The sequence below is a fragment of the Sinocyclocheilus grahami genome, unplaced genomic scaffold (genome assembly GCF_001515645.1).
Source record: "Sinocyclocheilus grahami isolate Dianchi unplaced genomic scaffold, SAMN03320097.WGS_v1.1 scaffold944.1, whole genome shotgun sequence".
Classification (NCBI taxonomy): domain Eukaryota; kingdom Metazoa; phylum Chordata; class Actinopteri; order Cypriniformes; family Cyprinidae; genus Sinocyclocheilus; species Sinocyclocheilus grahami.
In genome coordinates, this window is record NW_015506123.1 from 219,641 (window position 1) to 239,979 (window position 20,339).

The following is a 20,339-nucleotide window of genomic DNA, read 5'->3' on the forward strand; positions in this document are numbered from 1 at the left end:
TAATAAGGAGTTAAAGAAAGACGGGCAAATGGATGGAGCGAGGGGTGTTCAAGAAGGTCAGGTCTTCCATACTCTCTGATCTCAGATCAGTGTTCAGAATAAAGGCAGCACTGCACAGATTGCAGCATTGAGACTGAGAGAGGATAAAACAAGACATAATGAAGGGGAGATCCTTGACCAATCAGAGCCTGTGTAGCAGCCGAGAGCATCCTTGCTGCTGGGTCATGGAGGGTGAGGGATTGGGTGGGGGAAAAAAAATCTAACTCTGCAATCTGCAATCAGCATTCATAATAATCTTTGCTTTTTAAATTCATTTATATATAATTTCCCCATGTAAACATACATTCATGCAACACCCGCTTTAGAATAGATTCCATATATTTGATATATTATTATTTAAAAAACCCTGAAACAAACAGAAAACCCTACAACTAAACTAAACGAAGTTCAACGTATCAGATAATGACCAGACCCAAGACCTATTAGAGGTCGAGGGATGTCAGTGTACTGGGCATCCTAGAGAGTGAGATTGTTGAGTTTTTGCCCTGAAATAACTTTGGAGTGTGTTTAGGCCTGACTGTTGATCACATAAGAGAGGAAGAATGGATGTTTTTATGCTCATGATGAATTGCTATGGACGAAGATTATGCATGAATAGAAAATTCAAAAAGTCTGAGACGAGATGCTGACACCAACTGCATATTGTCACAAATGTGGACAGCGACCTTGATTCTGCCTTCCATTAACATCCTTTATTGATCCTAGAATGACATCCCATTCAACCAGTTTTGAGGTTTAGGTTTAGGATTATGAACATTTGTATAATCAGCTGCTAATTTCCTTCAGGGTGATTAATGCTTAGCTTCAGCACTGTGCCTCAATGTTATTTCAGGACCAATAAAATATGAATGTAAAATATGAAAATAAAATAAGATATGCATGTGTCCAGTTTAAATTTCAGTTAATAGGGCATACAGTCTGATAAACCCAGTTCAAACTCAGATAAAAAAGTGAAGCATCTCCACTGAAAGCAGCTGGGTCAGACATAATGCAGTTATCAGGCTGTTATCTGTTAAAAACCACCTACAGTTCAGGTCTTGCGGTGTTAAATCACAATGTAATTCACTCAAGGCACACTGAGTAACTACCATTGACCTGAACTCCTCATCAACAATAAATAGTCACTGTTAAAGGGCCTCCATCACAACGCTTACACTTTAGCCAGACATGCAAAATCCGCAAACCACCATTTGGTTTATGATAACCTGGATTACACTTTCCCTTCCCAAAAAGGTCTGTTGTTATTTACCATAATGCCATTCCAAACCCAAAGGGATTATTTTTTGTCCAGTGAATTTTTGAAGAATTTTCACATTTCTTAGTGACCTCAGTTCATAGTGACCATGTCTGTCAAGCTACAAAAAAAAAAAGTAACTGTTTATATGACTCAAATGCTATATTACAGGTTTCCTGAATACAATAGCTTTCTGTGAGGAACAGACTGAAATTTAAAATGTAAATTCTTTCAATGTTTACTCACCCTCATGTCATTCCAAACCCATAAGACTCTACAAAACAGCAAATGACTACATTTTTAGCATTCTCTCATCACTTGTGTCCATTCTTTGAAATTCCACACAACAAAAACACTGATCCATCAAAAAGTTCAAAAAAAGAGGTGATAAAAGTAATCCATAAGAATCAAGAGATTTAATCCAAGTCTCATGAGGAGACACAATCAATTTATTTGATCAACACCGCTCTATGTATGTGCATTGAATTAATTAATTAATTTGTACATTAATAAAAGCCTTTATTAAATCTCTTCATCATATAAAGTCTCTTCCGAAAACTTGAACTAAACCAGCTGATTCATACAAATGTGTTTTTGTGCTTTCTGACACGTCAAAGTCTTCACTGACAAAATGAATGTTATTAATGAATTACTGAATGTCAACAATATCTTTATTTCTGTTTTAAAGAAATTTAAGTCTTGTGGGTTAGTAATGACACGAGGGATGAGTAAACCTAGACAAACTTTCCATTTTTGGCTGAACCATCTCTTGCAGTTATCAACTTCTGAAAATCTTCCCCAGTACTGCAACTCTGAAACATGAAACATCACCGTTTGAATCTAAAGATGAACACAATTGACAGTTTAGAAAAAAATTCTATCTGTCCCTCAAAACTGTTAATTGTGGCTTCTGTGGTCAGTAAGAATGTTGTACGGAAATGAACTGCTAAATTTCTCCTTTTGAGTTGCACAGAACATTCTTTCTTTGGATGAATTACAGTATCTCTTAAATGTTCTGTTTGTCAAAGCTGTAGGCTGGAGTCTCGCCCTGTAATCCCTCCACCTCTAGAGACACAGACACAACATGAATATGGCTTTAAAAATGCTTAATGACGACCACATGCACAAACATGGACAGTCTGACATAAGGATAGAACAACATAGCTATAGAACAACATAGCTATTTCTCTGCGGGGGTCTGAGTGTGTAAGGCAAACCCATAATAGACAATAAGATTTATGATAACTGCCCAAAAAAATATTTCAAGGCTTGTCTTGATATGATCATTTTGTTAGAGAACAACCAGGGTCAAGTCCATTTCACATCCCTCAGATTCAAAAAGTCTGGGCGACCAGGGAAATGGTTATTTATATATATATAATCTCATGTAATAACTGGACTGAAGATGCATGGGGAAAAAACGAATGAAAACAATGTTGATGATCAGCTCAACCCAGCTAGAATCATTACTAAGGCCTGTCGGCTAAAGATAGCACACATAGACAAAGGATGCGACACTCTCTCTCTATAGCATGCCACGAAGTGTGCAAAACACACGCTAATTCTAGATCTAATATATTACACGTTCTCTGCATGTTCCAGAAGGCTTGGCATATCGAGGCAGATATATGCAGCTAAAAACGCCACACGACTGATGGGAAATTGATCGCACCCGGAACGCTTTTCCAGAAAAATAAATCGCATTTTACACAGTGACCTGCCTTAAGACCATTCGATGGGAAATTTTCTTGGATTGCGTCTGATAAACAGGTGTTTCGTAATAAGCACGCTGCAGCAGATGCTGTGAGGCACTGTGGGAAAATGTCATTTGATGATGTTCGAAAGATGATTTATAGAGAAGAGAGAAGACCTTAAAAGAGGATCCATCTGCCAAGCAACCATGTGTATGTGCGTTTCTCATCACCATGTAAACTGATCGAGTATATCATATTTCTAAAGAAAAAAGCATTAGGCATGGAACATTTGAGCATCGTTGATATTGGGAATCTCATAAAATAAAATATCAGAGCATCTGCAGATATGTAATGTCTGGTGGCAAAAAAAATCTAATAATGAGAAGAAGAAAAGTTTCTGCTCATTTCTCTCTTTTTTTATCATCATAAACATAATATGGCTTTTAAAATAAAAAGTGCCAAAATTCTTTGATTCTTTTTCTTTTTTGGAATAATAGAACACACAGTGATATTTTAGCTGTTAGATCTGTCTTCAGCTCTTAACAGGTCCATACAGGAAGCGAGAAGGAATCAGGAGAGGGTTTTGCTTAGGCTGTAGGATACAGGCGTTTCAGTCACAAGAGGACTTGGCTTGATGGTAAACGGATCTTTTCCGAGACGGAAAAGAGCACCACATCCCGAAATCTTGTCTGCAAAAGTGTCAGAGTTAGGGATATCAGCAGTACTCCACTGTGGAAAAACACAAAAACAAGGGCAGATGTTTTTTAGATTTCAGAGTCTGTTTCCCATGCAAGACGTGGGGTCATTGTCTCATAGCGATGAACTGGTTGAATCCCAATGTCTCAACTTCCTGTCTGAAGTAGCTGTGCGTTTCTCTGTGTGCGATAGGAGAGCATCTGTCGTCACCATCCGTTCAGGGATGGAGTTTAGTCGTTTCATTTAATTGTATCTCTTCTCCTCTGCATAGACTTGCCAAATGAAGGAAAACAATAAAAAGGATAACAATAAAACTCCTGCTGAAGCCTGCTGTGGATATGGTTTTTCATTGATGTTGTAGAGATAAAAGAGACAGAAAACAAAATGCAAAAAGGCAGAAGAGAATGAAGTAAGAGAGAGAGAGAGGCAGAAAGGGTGTTCAGGTTCTCATCAGTCCTTGCTGGCAATGATTTGCTGGACAGGGAGGTGCAGCTGCAGCGGGTCTCGAAGACGCTTTAGATCCAACTCCGCCTGAGGGAGAGAAAGAAAATAAGGTTAACATTAGTTAATGTATGAATTAACAATGAACATTTGTTACAGTATTTATTAATCTTTATTAATATTAGTTAATGAAAAAAACGTTATTCATTGTTAGTTCACAGGGCATTAAAGGAGACATATTATGCCCCTTTTTACAATATGTAATATAAGTCTCTGGTGTCCCCAGAATGTGTCTGTGAAGTCTCAGCTCAAAATACTCCACAGATCATTTATTATATCATTTTGAAAATGCCTATTTTGAGTGGAAGCAGAAACACGCTGTTTTTCGGGCCTGTCTCTTTAAATGCAAATGAGCTGCTGTTCCCCGCCCCCTTTTCCAGAATAGAGCTGTGCCATTACAACTCGGAGCTGCTAAAAAACATCTGTTTTGGTTCTGATTATCATGCTTATCTCGCTGAAATCATGCGTTTTAAACCATATGAGTTTAAAATTCTGATATACGTTTTTCTTAGTGCACACATTTGAAGCACACGGACAGAAAGCGGCTGTCACAGCATGTGAGTACTAAACTAAGTTCTCATTCACACACACGTTTATGTTAAAAACACACATGAGTTACAAAAAAACAGTGGGTTATGTGTGTGAAGGTAAACAGCTGGGAAATAAATTGTATGGTTATTTTAGATCTGTGTGGCAGCAGCAATATACAGTCAATAAATCAATAAATCGATGCAGATTTATTTTCACAGCCACATTTGCTCATATTGACCAAGGGTGCCAATAATAGTGGATGGCACTGTATATAGAATTTGCCGTTTTCGCTGTGTCTCCAAAATCATATATATTAGTTACACATCTAGAAAGTATATAATAGTTTTCTGTTCCTTTAAGAGAAAGAAAGGAGTGACTCATATGATGTTGGCTTGTGAGCTAGCTTACCTCAGCAATCGCATCCTTCAGTTTGTTGTACTTCTCAATGTCAAAGCGTGTTCTCTTCGCACCCTTATGAAAGAACAGCAGGTACTGTCTGTCCATGGCGTCAGGGTAAATATATTCCTGTGTGAGAGAACGACAGCAGAGAGGTCAGACGGATCTCCTCCTCCCGTGGCACCTATTCTGAAATTCCTCTGATCATCTAGGGCAAGTTATAGGAAAGAGCTGGAGCTGCTCACCTGACGTGTCAGCACAAAGTAAGCGTACATAGCCATTGCTGTACCATAGGTGATAAAATACGTGACGGGCTCCATGATATCCCATGAGTACTCCCACCAGGTCAGCCGTGCCAGAATGCCAAACTGTGTGGCCATGTATGCCATCCCACCCCACAGCACCCATGTAGTCCTGCGCTCGGCTCTCTTACTCAGCTGTTCTTTAACCTGAGGAAAAGAGATTACAAAAGATATTACAAACATTCAGAAAATATGATTTTACTATTATTTTACTACTGTGCAGTGGCTGTCAACACTGTGTTTTGCTATGCGTTGAAAATAATACACCGTATTGTGAACAAGACTATCAATGCACGAATCAAACTCACTTAGAATACGACAATTTCTGCTTCCTTGGATCATTTTTCATTACATCTCTGCATGTGGGCAGAGACGAATCATCAAGAGCAGGGAAAATGCTTACGGTAACATTAACTTCTCCATTTTCTTTGACAGAAGATGAATCATGAGAGCTGCACTGTCTTCAATTCAGCCGTCGCATCACATTGCTACTTCATTTGCATCAATTACATCTTTTTTTGAACTTTGTAGCATTGCTGGACAAAAACTGAAGACTGTTGGCGGCACAGAGTACAAAAAAAAACTAAAAAGGTAATTGACCATATATCCCATTTGTGACTTTATATCACATATTGTGACTATTACTCTATATCCTGCAACTGTGACTGTGAGACTTTATATCTTGTAATTGTAACTTTATGTCTTCCAACTGGGATTTCAGATCACAAAATGTGAACTTTGGGTAACACTTCAGTATAGGGACCAATTCTCACTATTAACTAGTTGCTTATTAGCATCCCTATTATTAATATATTGGCTGTTTATTAGTACTTATAAAGCACATATTAATGCCTTATTCTGCATGACCATATTCTACATCCCTAATCCTACCAATACCTAACAACTACCTTACTAACTATTAATAAGCAGCAAGTTTATTGAGGCAAATGTCATAGTTAATGGTTTGTTAATAGTGAGAATTGGACATTAAAATAAAATATGACTGAATTTTGCAACTATGACTGTTTCTTTTATTTGCAACTTTATATCTCACAATGTGGCTTTCTTATAATTGTGACATTTTTATTTTAAACTCTGAAATCTTACAATTGCCATTACAATTTAACAAAATAAGAGGGATCATGAAAATTCCATGTTATTTTTTATTTAATACTGTCCTGAATAAGCTATTTCACTTAACAGAGGTTTATAGACAAAATAATAACTGAACTTATAAAAATGACCCCATTCAAAAGTTTACATACCCTTGAATCTTAATACTGTGTGTCATTTCCTGGACGATCCACGACTGTTTTTATATTTGGTGATAGTTGTTCATGAGTCCCGCGTTGGTCCTGAGCAGTTCAACTGCCTGCTGTTCTTCAGAAAAATACCCCAGCTCCTGCACATTCTTTGGTTTTCCAGCATCTTCTGCATATTTAAACCCTTTCCAAAAGTGACTGTATGATTTTGAGATCCATCTTTTCACATGGAGGACAATTGGGTGACTCATACATAACTATTACATAAGGTGAAAACATGTAATGATGCTCAAGAAGGCAACACAATGCATTAAGAGCTGGGGGGTGTAAACTTTTTGAATTGGATGATCATGGTAAATTGCACTTATTTTGTCTTCTGGGAAACATTTAAGTATTTATGTAGCTTCTTAAGTGCAGTACCAAATGAAAACAATATGATCTTTAAACAAAATAAGAACAATTTACACATCATCACCCTGTTCAAAAGTTTACACCCCCCAGACTGTGACTCCTTTCCAAAAGTGACTGTATGATTTTGAGATCCATCTTTTCACATGGAGGACAATTGGGTGACTCATACATAACTATTACATAAGGTGAAAACATGTAATGATGCTCAAGAAGGCAACACAATGCATTAAGAGCTGGGGGGTGTAAACTTTTTGAATTGGATGATCATGGTAAATTGCACTTATTTTGTCTTCTGGGAAACATTTAAGTATTTATGTAGCTTCTTAAGTGCAGTACCAAATGAAAAAAATATGATCTTTAAACAAAATAAGAACAATTTACACATCATCACCCTGTTCAAAAGTTTACACCCCCCAGACTCAATGCATTGTGTTGCCTTCTTGAGCATCAGAAAATGTTTCCACCTTTTGTAATAGTTGTGTATGAGTCCCTCAATTACCCTACGTGTGAAAAGATGGATCTCAAAATTCAATGGATCTCAAGGTTCAAATATGCAGAAGATGCTGGAAAACCAAAGAATGTGCAGGAGCTGGGGGATTTTTCTGAAGAACAGCAGGCAGTTGAGCTGCTCAGGACCAACACAGGACTCATGAACAACTATCACAAGTCAAGTCAAGTCACCTTTGTTTATATAGCGCTTTTAACACAATACAAATTGTGTCAAGGCAACAGCATTAATTAGGAAAATAGTGTGTCAATAATGCAAAGTGACAATACTAAAAACTAATTTTTCAGTTAAAGGCAGTTCATCATTGAATTCAGTGATGTCATCATCCAGCTCGGTTCAGTTTAAATAGTATCTGTGCAATCAAGTCAATGATATCGCTGGAAATGAAGTGTCTGCAACTAAGCAAGCCAGAGGTGACAGCGGCAAGGAACCAAAACTCCATCGGTGACAGAATGGAGAAAAAAACCTTGGGAGAAACCAGGCTCAGTCGGGGGGCCAGTTCTCCTCTGGCCAGACGAAACCAGCAGTTCAATTCCAGGCTGCAGCAAAGTCAGATTGTGCAGAGGACAGAAAGACAGTCGAGGATCATCCAGGAAATGACACACAGTATTAAGATTCAAGGGTATGTAAATTTCTCTGAAGTAAAAACTATTTGCACCAGACATGTCTATGGTATTTTGGTGCAAAATAGACTAAAAATAAATAAATAAATATATTAATTAATTAAAAGTTTGAGGAGAATATATTGGTCAGGTGTTTTGTGTTTTGGTGACATTAATCTAAACAGCTCACCTTCTCCAAGGGCTGGAGCTGAGAGTTGAGGTCCTCCAGTCGTCCAATCAGCTCTCTCTCTTTGGTGAGCTGATGATCTTCTATGCGCAGGGTGCTGTAGAGCTGCTGCACCAAGAGCTTGACATCGTTCAGTCGTTCTGCTTCCTCGTGCGGTAGCAGATCTGCAAAGGACGCCAAAAAAATATCAAAAACTCTGCTGGGCCTCTGCTCTGCTAACCCACAATCCAACAGGCACACTCACCTCTCCTGGGCGGCTGCACCACGTATGTTGTGTCATTAATGACTAGCTTAAAGCTGTCCATAAGTAAAATGTCAATCCCTGTAGAGGACGCTATTCTTGCTCCATCTATAGAGACAGAAGGAGAGACAGAGGGAAATTATGGGAACGCAATCCTCTCACTGAAACGGTTATGTAATACAAGAGCCAATCTAAATGCTTATCACAAAGGTTTCCTGCTCTGCGTTAAGTATGCTCATCAGGAAAAGAAGCATTTTCCAATCTGAGGTGAAACAGAGAGAGAGATAAAGACAGGCGAGAGAAAGCTCAAGTGCCTCTCACACGGGAATAATAGAGCTTGAAACAGAGCAGATATGCAGTTTCCACAGAGTACAAATGATTCTTGTTCCTCAATTAGATTATAAGATGTACTATCAATTAAACAGCCACACGTTCATATGCAATTTGTGGATTAAACTACAAAAGAATTTGTTAATAACTTAAATTTGAATTTAATTTTGCCCCTAGAGCTGAGAACAATGAATGTGTTTACATGCGCAATGCTACGCTGAATATTCTTAAAGGGATAAGTCACCCAAAAAGTAAAGCTGTTATCGTAGTATTATCTATCTGTATACTACAATTCAAAAGTTTGTGGTCAGGTAAGATTTTTTAAGAATCAATTCATACTTTTATTGAGCAAAAGTACATTAAATTGATGCAACAGTAAAGATTTAGATATTGCTATTTCAAATAAGATTTCTATTTCAAATAAAAGGTGTTCTTTTAAAAATGTCTATTTACCACACACACACACACACACATAAAACGATTTCCACAAAAATATTAAGCAGCACAACTGTTATCAACAATGATGATAATAATAATAAATGTTTCTTGAGCAGCAAATCAGCATATTAGAATGATTTCTGAAGGATCATGTGACACTGAAGACTGGAGTAATGATGCTGAAAATTCAGCTTTGCAGCACAGAAATAAAATACATTTTAAAATATATTAAAACAGAAAACAGTCACTTTAAATTGTAATAATATTTTGTAATAATAAATTATTGGTCAGCAGTTTAATTTTTTTATTATTATTATTTTTTTAATTTTAGCAATCCCAAACTATTTGAACAGAACTTCTGAATGTGTGTTTAACAGAAGTCAAGATATTAGAAGCAATGTCCAAAACGGATTTGCCATCAATAGAAGTAGAAGGTGATTTATACTGCCAAGCTCCAAGACGACAAAACAGCACCACAAAGGGAGTCCATACTACATACTTACATGGCACTAATGCACTTCATGAAGTCATATGGAAACAGAAATCATTAAATCACGAGTAGTATGAACTAACTTTTTGTCCTCTTTGAGCTTGGCAGAATGAATCGCCATCCACTTTCATTCATCCATGGAGAAAAGACAGGTTAAGAATGTCATATGGGTGAATAAATGACAACAACTGTCATGTAAGCACCATAAATAGTGTTCATCTGTGAAAGCTTCAGCAAAAGGTTAGACAAAAACCTGACTGTTATCTATATTTCGATTGAGATTTCAGAGATCTTGATGTGGAGTGTGCGTTGTACTCTACCTGTAGAGTAGATGGCGACTCTATCGATGCCCCTGTCCTCCGCCTGCAGCTGCTGAAGGAAAACACCCACCGTGTCGCTCAAGGGTTTGAGGGTGAACTGGCAGCGTTCCCGTCGGGACGGCAGACGTACAGAGATCACCGGCAAGCCATTCTGATACGCCACTGTAACGTCTGCGGACACATGACCCAAGAAATGCCCATTAGAGGTGTAGGAACCAAATTACACAGGATTTTTATGTATAGTAACAATGCAGCCCAGTTAGAACTCACTAGCAATTAATTGAAATTACTCAGACCCATCAAGTACATTTAAATGGCAAAAGAAAGATACTGTCTGCTGAGAGTGTGTACAGGAACGTGTAAGAGACTTATGTGGATAGTGAATGGGTAGATTTCCAGCAGGGGGCAGTGTTGGAATGACAGTATGCGGGAACCACAGGGTCCTGTTGAACGATGGGAGAATTCATCAGACTACTGCAGCATCAGAACTGTCCAGCCTGAGTTAGGAATGCTCTCTCTTGAGCGAACAACAACCCGGCCACTGTGGAGTCAGTGGACGTCACTGTACATCAGTTTAGTGTCAGTGCATATCCTGCTGTTTCAAGCTGTCCTGTAGATGGTACAGCTCTGATTGAGAACTGATCTTCATATGCTGTATACACCAAAGGGCTTGCAACATCCCATTTATATACTGCCTCATTACTACAGTCGTTATGCCTAATGAGTCTGAGGAGGACCGTGATGCGCTGCGGTGAGGTCTGATGTCTGGATGATAAAGACTGGAGTCGTTTAACATGTCACTCAGACACCTCATGGTGATGGACCTTACTCCATTTACCCATATATCCAGTGACTTTAGAGCTGAAAGATGACAACTCATAACTGTAACTATGCTCATGAGTTTTGATACACTCTTTATGCCATCCATTTTTGATGCAATGATCAGAGATTTAATACATAATGAATAAACTTCATAGCAATCAAGTCAAACATATGCTATTAGTACATAATATTATAATTTCATTTTACACAGACTGGGAAAATAAAGTATGTGATATTCATATGAACTGGATGTCTGTCAGCTGAACACACATCGCATCAACACCTCAGGCTTTTCCAGTGTAGACAGCTTCAGTGATTATAATGGGAGCAAACTAGTTGTATGCGATCTCGCTTTGTTTTGCATCAGTTTCACCAGAATGAGTTCCTGGTTTGAGACCAGCAGGTTAAAGGAGCCAGTGCTGAGCCAATATTTTTGTCTCAGAACTGCCATTCACGTAGAACTGAGCAGGACAGTCCCAGATCGGACAGCGGCTCTGGCACTGTGACAAAGAGTATTTGCCATATACATATATATGATATATGATTGCCATAGAGTATCAGTGCCATATGCAGGGCTGTAGGAAAACAGGGAGGGAATCCAGACACTCAACATGAGCTTCATCTCTAGAGCTGTTCTGAAAGTCACTTCATGAGCATTTCACCATTTCATTTGATAAAATTATCGAAACACACAGACACTCAAAATGTCTTCTCTACAAGCTGCGAAAATAGCCTGGTTTAAGACATTGTTGCAAATATATATATATATATTACTATTGTACAGCAGTTCAATACGCTTCTCAAATGAATGATTACAATAATAAAAAAGTTTTTTTAAGGAACATCCCAATATCACACAACTTTTCATCCATGTTTTAATTTAAACTTAAACACTTCGTTTGCCAAAAATGTTCATTTTATGATAACTTGTAATACATTATAAAACCTAGAATCCAGAAAAAAAGATTTTTTTCTAAATGTGTTCATCAAAATGTCATAGAGCCCTATTCATTTCTAAATAAATAAGCATTTAGAAGTGTTAAAGTTAATGAATTCAATTATGTATACATTCTTTTAGATTATTAAAAAAGTAATTAAACCATTAAAAACAGATCCCAGAACATTTTAAATAGAATTTTTAAATAAATACAATTTTAAATGAAAAATGTATAGAATTTGGGACAAAAAAATGGAATAGGGCCTTATTTCATTCAGGATGAGTTTCAGGGAATTACATCAGGGAAAAATATTAAATCAAACTAACTTTAATATTGGAAGTCTGATTAATTTTAGCAAATCGCGTCATTCAAAGGTTTTATTTCAATGATGACCCAAGACCTTTTCTGTTTTATTTGTATTGACAGTACGTGGTATAGTAAGAAGCAATTAATTGAGATTAATATCAACCCTAATTGAGATCATGCTGCACCGATTTTTGATGTTATGTAATTAAAAAGACATTGCACCTTTAAATAGCTTAAATAAGGCAATTTTGTTGGCAAACTGCACAGTAGCAAACAAAAATGGCTTGATTGTAGTTGAACTATTAGATTGGGAGTAGCTTGTAGTCTGGCAGGTTACAGTTATCTTCCTCAACACTGGTCAGGATGTATGTGCACGGAGTCCTCAGTGAGCCAACTAAAGTAACGTACACCACAGACAGCATTTAAAGCTTGAATCAGCTGCTCTGCTGCAGCATGTCATGATCCAACTGTTACAGAGGAAACGCTATCAAAATCCACGGCAAAGGAAATCACTCTCTCTCTCGACAGTGTGCATTCATTCTCCTATCTGTGTGTTCACCTCTCCTGACCTGCTGGGTATAACTTCTCTTAATGCAAAGGAGATTCATTGCTCTCCTCATACAGACTGATTCCATCACCCATCCAATCTGATCTACTGTACTCTACAGGACTATATTTGTTGCAGCAGAACTACGTTACCCACAAAGCACTGCAAGCATGGCCTCGGAGCTGTGCTGAGTTCAAGGAGGTAGAGCGAGTGCTATTTCAGTATACCTATTTATCACATAGCAATTTTTGAATGCTAATTAATGGTGAACAGTGTTTTTTATTACAATAATGGTTAAGTTAATTGTATAAACAGACTACATTCCATTCCAGCTCCAAAAGTTGGACTTCCTTTTTGGATTATAACTGTATTATCTGAGTGCACCTAAATGTAGCTAAATGAGTCAAAGTTCCAACATTACATAATGATAAATCTTGTTTAGCAAACGTTTGCAGATACAGCTGTATAAAACACAGTAAATGAGATTCTCTGTTAATAATCGTACACCTGCAGAGCAATGTTAGCATTGCACAGCATCCTTTATTCTTATTTGCAGTCGCTAGGAGGTTTCTTTGTTGAAAATCGAACACCTGCAATGGTAAATACAATGTTGCTGGTTTGTTTTTGTCATTTTCTGAGCGATCGAAAGCTATTGTTCCTAATAAGTAGGAATCTCCCACATCTGATTTTACAAGAAACGCATTGATCAGCATTACGCTCCCAGAAGGAAAAATGCCATTCAAAATGTCAAGCTTTATTCTTATTTGCAGTCGCTAGGAGGTTTCTTTGTTGAAAATCGAACACCTGCAATGGTAAATACAATGTTGCTGGTTTGTTTTTGTCATTTTCTGAGCGATCGAAAGCTATTGTGCCGAAGATAATAAGTAGGAATCTCCCACATCTGATTTTACAAGAAACGCATTGATCAGCATTACGCTCCCAGAAGGAAAAATGCCATTCAAAATGTCAGTAAGAAAATAGATTTACAGTGACAACATGCAAACTTTCCAAGACTATCAGCAAATTATTGATTTACTTAATACTTGTGTTTAGTTGTCAAATTGTTAGTGAACTTCTTCACTCAACTATATTTCATACAATATATAAAATAGCCATCCTGTAGCTCAAACTACAGAGCATGGCACTAACAATGCCAAGGCCATAGGTTCAATTCCAAGGGTAAGCAATCTATCACTTTAGATAAAAGCATCTGCCAAATGCATAAATATAATGGTTTATATAGAATATAATCCACTGTTACTAAGGAAATGGCAATAGATTTAGTCTCTACAGCTTTTTTAGGTAGTGCCGAATAACATTAGCTAGCCATCCACCTAATATTGGTTAATATGGGATATTGTAATGTTAGAGAATAAATGACAGTAATAAACCCAGACTCAAACATCTGATTGCACTTACAACTGACACAGTTAAGTATACCAATCACATTAAGGATGTTCAGTACATATTCTTGTATTTTGTCACTTTGTCTTTTCTCCCAGATTCTCAAATATTGACTTCAAGCCATTATTTGTAGTGTATACTGTATGTTCTCGGTACTAGCCAGTTTGGTTCAAGGCTTTGAACTCTTTAATAAAGAATTTTCTGAAGAAAACCGAATGAAAAACATGCTTCCGAGACCCAAAGGAAGGTATTCATGGCAGAGCCCTAGTGATGGCTCAGTGATGCAAATACTCACACGCATTTGCATGTGTTCAAATAAACACAAATAAACAGTGCATGAACATGACCACTCACTCACCTTCTGTCGCAGTGGGTGAACACAGTAGTCTTTGACCCTGCCATGAGGGGGAGCCCTTCCAGCCCTTCAACGAAAGAAGAGAGAGAACAAGAGGGAGGTCATTTGTTGTTGAATCTTCTTAAGCAGTACAGCTACACAAACATATTCTTACTAAACTGCTTGCGCAACTGAGTCTGTTTAAATGGTTGTAGACATTCTCCATTTATCCAGGCTTGTCTGACTGTAGAGCGTGAGATATGATGGCACTGACATCACAGATGGGCCTTTTTCATTTTGAGTAGTTGCTGCAAGCGTTACAGTGCTCATGTGATCTACAACAATCCTTTAGGGGATAAATGGAAATGTTTTGTCTTCACAATATGATGGGGGTTGGCACTGAGCAACACACACTGGTATTGAACAAATACACAAAGGCAGGAATCACTGAATCATGGAAAATGTGAGATATTAACTAACTATTTTGTCTTCATATATTTATGGCACAGGTGCCATGAAGAACAAAGGTGACTGAGGTTCATACTACTAATGCATGAAATGGCAACAAAATTCGAAACTTATGGGACTAGTTCACCCAAAAATGGAAACTCTTGTCATTGTTTACTCTCCTTCATGTCATTCCAAACCTGACTTTCTTCTTCTGCAGAACACAAATGGTAAATATGAAGAAAACTGAAGAATATCCAGGTCACTCTTTCAATATAATGGGGGTAAATGGGGACTGAGGTTGTAAATCTCCAAGATGACAAAAAAGAACCATAAAAGCTGACATTGTGCATTATAAATCCAAGTCTTCTGACATCATACGAAAGCATTGTGTGAGGAACAGTCATTATTCACATTTTAACATCGACCTTTACTCGTATTGCCATGTTGAGGAGAGTTTATGGGAGATGTCAGAATCATGAATAAATTGACATTTAAGTCAGATTTTTTTCACAAATTGGATTTTTCCGGTTCCCTAATCCTAATCCTCAATTTGATTATACTAACAAAAGAGTGATCAGGATATTCTTCAAAAATTATTTTTCCATTTGTGTTCCACTAAAGAAAGTCATAGGAGTTTCGAGCGGCATGAATGTGAATACATGATACCAGAATTTATTATTAGGTAAACTATCCCTTTAAAAGTGCAATGATATTTACTGTTGCATGGCTAAATTTCACGGGCGAAATCCAGTCATTTCAATAGAAAGCTGCACGATTGGGAGTTTCGTGTGAGAGGCGAAAGTTCCCCTGTCAGAAATCACTCGTGTTCAAGTTGGTCATGCATTTATTTGTCACATGGACCAACAGAAACCTGCTTGGTTTGAGAAAAAAGACTTCTGGCATCACTACGCTATTGACAATGGACATTTCTGTCAAAAATTGCACTGAAATTTTGCTAATGTGACTGCACCTTAAAGCATATGAACTTTGAAAACACTGTTTGCATTTGAGGCAACAACAATATAAAGAATAGGACCGCAAAAAAAAAGTATGCAAATGAGAGTTGGACAGCAAAACATGTCAATAGTAAAGCCCAGAATGAAAACCCGTTGTCTCTCTCAGACCAGCAGTTGGGCGTTTCTGAATTGAGAGGCAGCCAGAAGGGAACCACATGTTTTAAATCCAGGGAAAATACATCACATTTTCCACTGTGCCTCTGGAGAGGACAATCACCGAAAAGAGTGAGACAGACCTAGAGAGAGAGCGTGAGAGAGAGAGAGAGAGCGCGGGGGGGGGGGCTTTGGCCGAACTGAATGGGGATTCTAGAGAAAAGAGACCTTTGCCTTACGCAACATTACGATCACACACACACACACACACACACACACACACAGAGTTTGCAGAGTTATCAACAGCAGCAAAAGTGTGTTTGGCTGTAGGATGTCAAGAGATTTGCAGTGTGGTCATTTTTGTGCACCATGTGTCCAACTAGCATTGAGGTGAACAGGTCTGATCCAGAGTCTGCTGTCAGCGTGTTTCACAGGCCGCTCCATGTCTTCCTGTAATAGCGCTTTCAATGTTTCCACCCACACATCACGCATCTACACGCTGACTCTCCACCCACACAATCTGCCCCACTAACCTGACAGCACTCCAAAATACTCCACAGCATTTATACGCACAGCAGATCTACTCGCATTGTGTCATTTATGGTGCAGCAGTCAAAGCTCAGGGCTTGTAATAGGACGGTTGCTGGTTCAAATAAGGAACCAGTAAAGAACAAGTCATGAAGTATCAGCACTACACCCTTAAGCACTTTTCCAGGTGGACTGTGCCTGAAGTAAATTTGCTTTGGCTAAAAGCAACTGTTTACATCTCTCAGTGAAGTTCTCCTTCCACTCCTACTGTAAAGCAAATGACTCCCTCTACCGTAACACCATAACCTACATGCTTACATGTAACACTCAAGGGGCCAGTCGTCAGTTGTACCAGCTGTTCGTAAGTTACAACTTAGCCTAGTTTTGATGTATATTTGAACGAAGTTACAACTTACTAAACATTTTTTTGTTGCACTATTAAACTTATCTGAAACGTAACTATACAGTGCGAATTACTTTGTTAGCGCGTCTTCGACATGAACCCACCCTAAACAGTGCGTCTCTACGTGCATCGGTCTGTTTTGTGCATGTCAAATAAAATCAATCATAATACGTGTCATTTCTTGTGTTTTTGTATCATTTGGTATTTATTTATTGATCTTGATTCATTTCAAATACAGTTTCCAAATGTTATTTACATAGAAAAATACCTATTATGTTTTTCATGGTTAAGCAGTGTTGCATTTCAATGAAAATTAAAATATTTCACCATTAATTGCATGAGACAAAAGAAGTTAGAACCAAGTATAAACTGAAATTCGCAAACTTTTCTACACAAGTTCTGCTCATGCATTTGAAGGCTGCTATTGGAACTGAAGGTAAACGTTTGCATTATCTGACTACGCATTACTTTTCAGAGAACTTATGACCTACTAGTTACGCTCTGGCATAAAAACAAATGGTCACACTTTATTTTAAGGTATAAAATAACTCACTCGCTATTAACAAACCATTAACTTCGACTTTTGCCTCAATAAACTCCTAATTTTCTGCTTATTAATAATTATAGGTATTTAATAGTTATAGGTATTTAATAAGTTTAGGTATTGAGTAGGATTAGGGATGTAGAATATGGTTATGTAGGATAAATGCTTTCTAAGTACTAATAAACAGCCAACATGTTAATAATAGGCATGCTAATAAACAACTAGTTAATAGTGAGAATTGGTCCTATACTGAAGTGTTAACGAACAAATGGTGCAACAAAATAAAGTATAGAGTTAGTTACAAACTAGCCAGTAGTTACTAGTTAGCCTCTTTTACTTAAGTAAGAACTTAAGGACAGCTGGTGCATCCCTACTCAGGTGAACAGATAATAATTGCACTGTATGCCAGCTGTTGGTTTGTGAATCTACATACATGCAAACTATATTTAAACATCTCTGAAGTATGTAGGTTTTCCTGCTGAAAAATCAAAAAATATCTCTTCATAGTAGCTAGTAGAAGGTTTCTAGCTAGTCAGAACTGGTTCAAGCTGGTTTAGGAGGATGATCAGCTGGACTAACAGATGTTAGTTGCTAGTTAATCACTTTAAACCACAGCTTGAAGTGGTTAAACAGTTCGACCAACTTGACCAAACCACCAAAAAATTACATTATCTGCTCACTGTTCTGAACTGGCAAGACTTTCTTTTTCTTCTGTGGAACACAAAAGATGAATTAACTGAAGAACACCCTGGCCACTCACAATTGAAAGTGAATGGGAACTGAGGCTATGAAGCTCCAAAATGATTTTAAAAAGCATCATTAAAGTCCGTAGTATACAACACCATATCCCAAATCTAAAGCCATGAGATACTAAAGCTTTGTCTGCTCACAGACTATAATTTTAAGTCATTACTTCCTGAAAGTGGCCACCCCAGCTCTCCCTGGCACATTCACAGGTTTATGAGAGAAGTGGAGATTTAGTAAACACATCACATTAAGAGCTTTTCAATGAACTGATGTTTGATCCAGTTCACAAAATCTGTCTGGCATGATGCTTTCAGACAGATCTGATTCTTGAGTTCTGACAAGATTAGTGAGTAACAACCTTTACAGTTTTGAATCTCTTCTTTGTGGCTTCAGAAGACTTATATATAGCAAACAAGTCACTTAAACAACATTTCATAGTTTAAGGGTCTGATTTGAATCTTGAAATCCTCAGTCCCTATTCATTATAAGTGCTTATACTATGGGGCTGTTGAATGCTTGAATCTGATGGCTTATGAACGTTCTAAGGTATGCAGTTATTTTATTTGTAAGGTCCTTACAACAGCAAAAGAACCAAAACCCACAAAGACACTGACCAAGCAAATAAATAACACATAATACGATAAAATCATCAAAGTCATCAGTATATTTGGAAAGTCAATCAAATTGAAAGGGTCTAGAACTTTAAAAATCTGATCAACAAGAATAGATTAAGCTTGTAAACACTTGAATCAGACGGATTTTCACAATCGGAAAAAAAAAAGAAGCTTTCAGACATGCCCAGTGCCTCGACGTGAATGTTCATATACATTTTATGTCTTAAAAATGTGCATTTTGTATATTTATGCGTCATGTGTTACGAACTGGTCAGTGGAGGAGACTGAAGTCATCAGTTATTCCTTGCATGAAAAACAGTGACCAGAACAATATGTTTGGAACAACATGAGGGTGAGTGCATTTTTTGGGTTAACTAAACCTTTTAAGGTAACCGATTACTAATCAACATATTAAATATTGCCACCATGGTCAGAAAAGCAATGTTTAGCGTTCTCGCCAAGGTTTTTTAATCTGGCCAATTTACTAAAAACAAATATTATGTATGCTTTACATTGCATGACCAAAACAAAAAACTAATTAAATTGATGGATTCACATCCACTACAGTGACACTACAGTGCAGGCACTGGGCCACTGTGCAACTAATACATGTTTCCAGCGGGAACTGGAAGTCATAGGTCCAGTGTTTGATTGCCACATGTCAATAAAACACCACACATACAATGCCAGTGCCAATCAGCGTTCGTTGACACACAAGATCTGACATGGCAAATGACAGTACTGACAGACAGCATAGAGGTGTGAAGCAGTTTAATGAGTGAATGTGCCGATCCTGAGGGGAAAACGAGACTGGAGGTCACTGCATTCTCTGACAGCCGTTTAAGTGCAGATCTCAGACGAAGACTGCCATTAATTAGTAATGAAGAGATAACGAACCAATCCTTCCACAGAGGGCGATGTCTGCTTTCATTATTACGACTGAAAATGTGGAAAGGTGTCAGGGGCATTAGACAAGAACAACAGTCTTTAGTTTTACCGAAACAAACATCAAGTGAATTCTCAGATTCACAAAAAAAAAAAAACAGATTGAATTCTGCACATAAAAATGGCAAGAGCCAGCTGAAATCACCTGATCCAATCTATGCATTTTCTGGAAGTCGAGGTAAACAGGCTTTTAGCAGCCTGTCAGGAAACAATGTTCCTACAATGAGAGCTTCTGGAGAAGAGCTAGCAGCTAGATTTGCCCTAGTATACAAGGTGAAGCTATTTTTAAATCTCATTTGCCATTCATATAATCCATTATCATCAAGTAAAAAGCAATAACACATTTTCCTTACACATTTAAATCATTATTACCATATTTGTTTTATGTTGTCCTTGTGGCAGAGTAATTATGCATTTAAGCACTGAGTAACATTGATTAACTACA

General features: G+C 37.7%; 1 protein-coding gene across 1 annotated transcript in view; it reads right to left on the bottom strand.

Annotated features, from left to right (window-relative positions):
- The window catches only part of mcu (mitochondrial calcium uniporter), a 93,927-nt gene continuing 73,588 nt past the window's right edge, over positions 1-20,339 (bottom strand). Inside the window, exons 4-10 of the mRNA XM_016249621.1 lie at positions 14,579-14,642; positions 10,204-10,374; positions 8,629-8,733; positions 8,388-8,548; positions 5,358-5,561; positions 5,125-5,241; positions 1-4,215 (exon numbers count right to left, since the gene is read on the bottom strand). Of these exons, the coding sequence (XP_016105107.1) occupies positions 4,135-4,215; positions 5,125-5,241; positions 5,358-5,561; positions 8,388-8,548; positions 8,629-8,733; positions 10,204-10,374; positions 14,579-14,642 (903 nt within the window). The 3' untranslated portion in view covers positions 1-4,134. The remainder of the gene's footprint in view (positions 4,216-5,124; positions 5,242-5,357; positions 5,562-8,387; positions 8,549-8,628; positions 8,734-10,203; positions 10,375-14,578; positions 14,643-20,339) is intronic.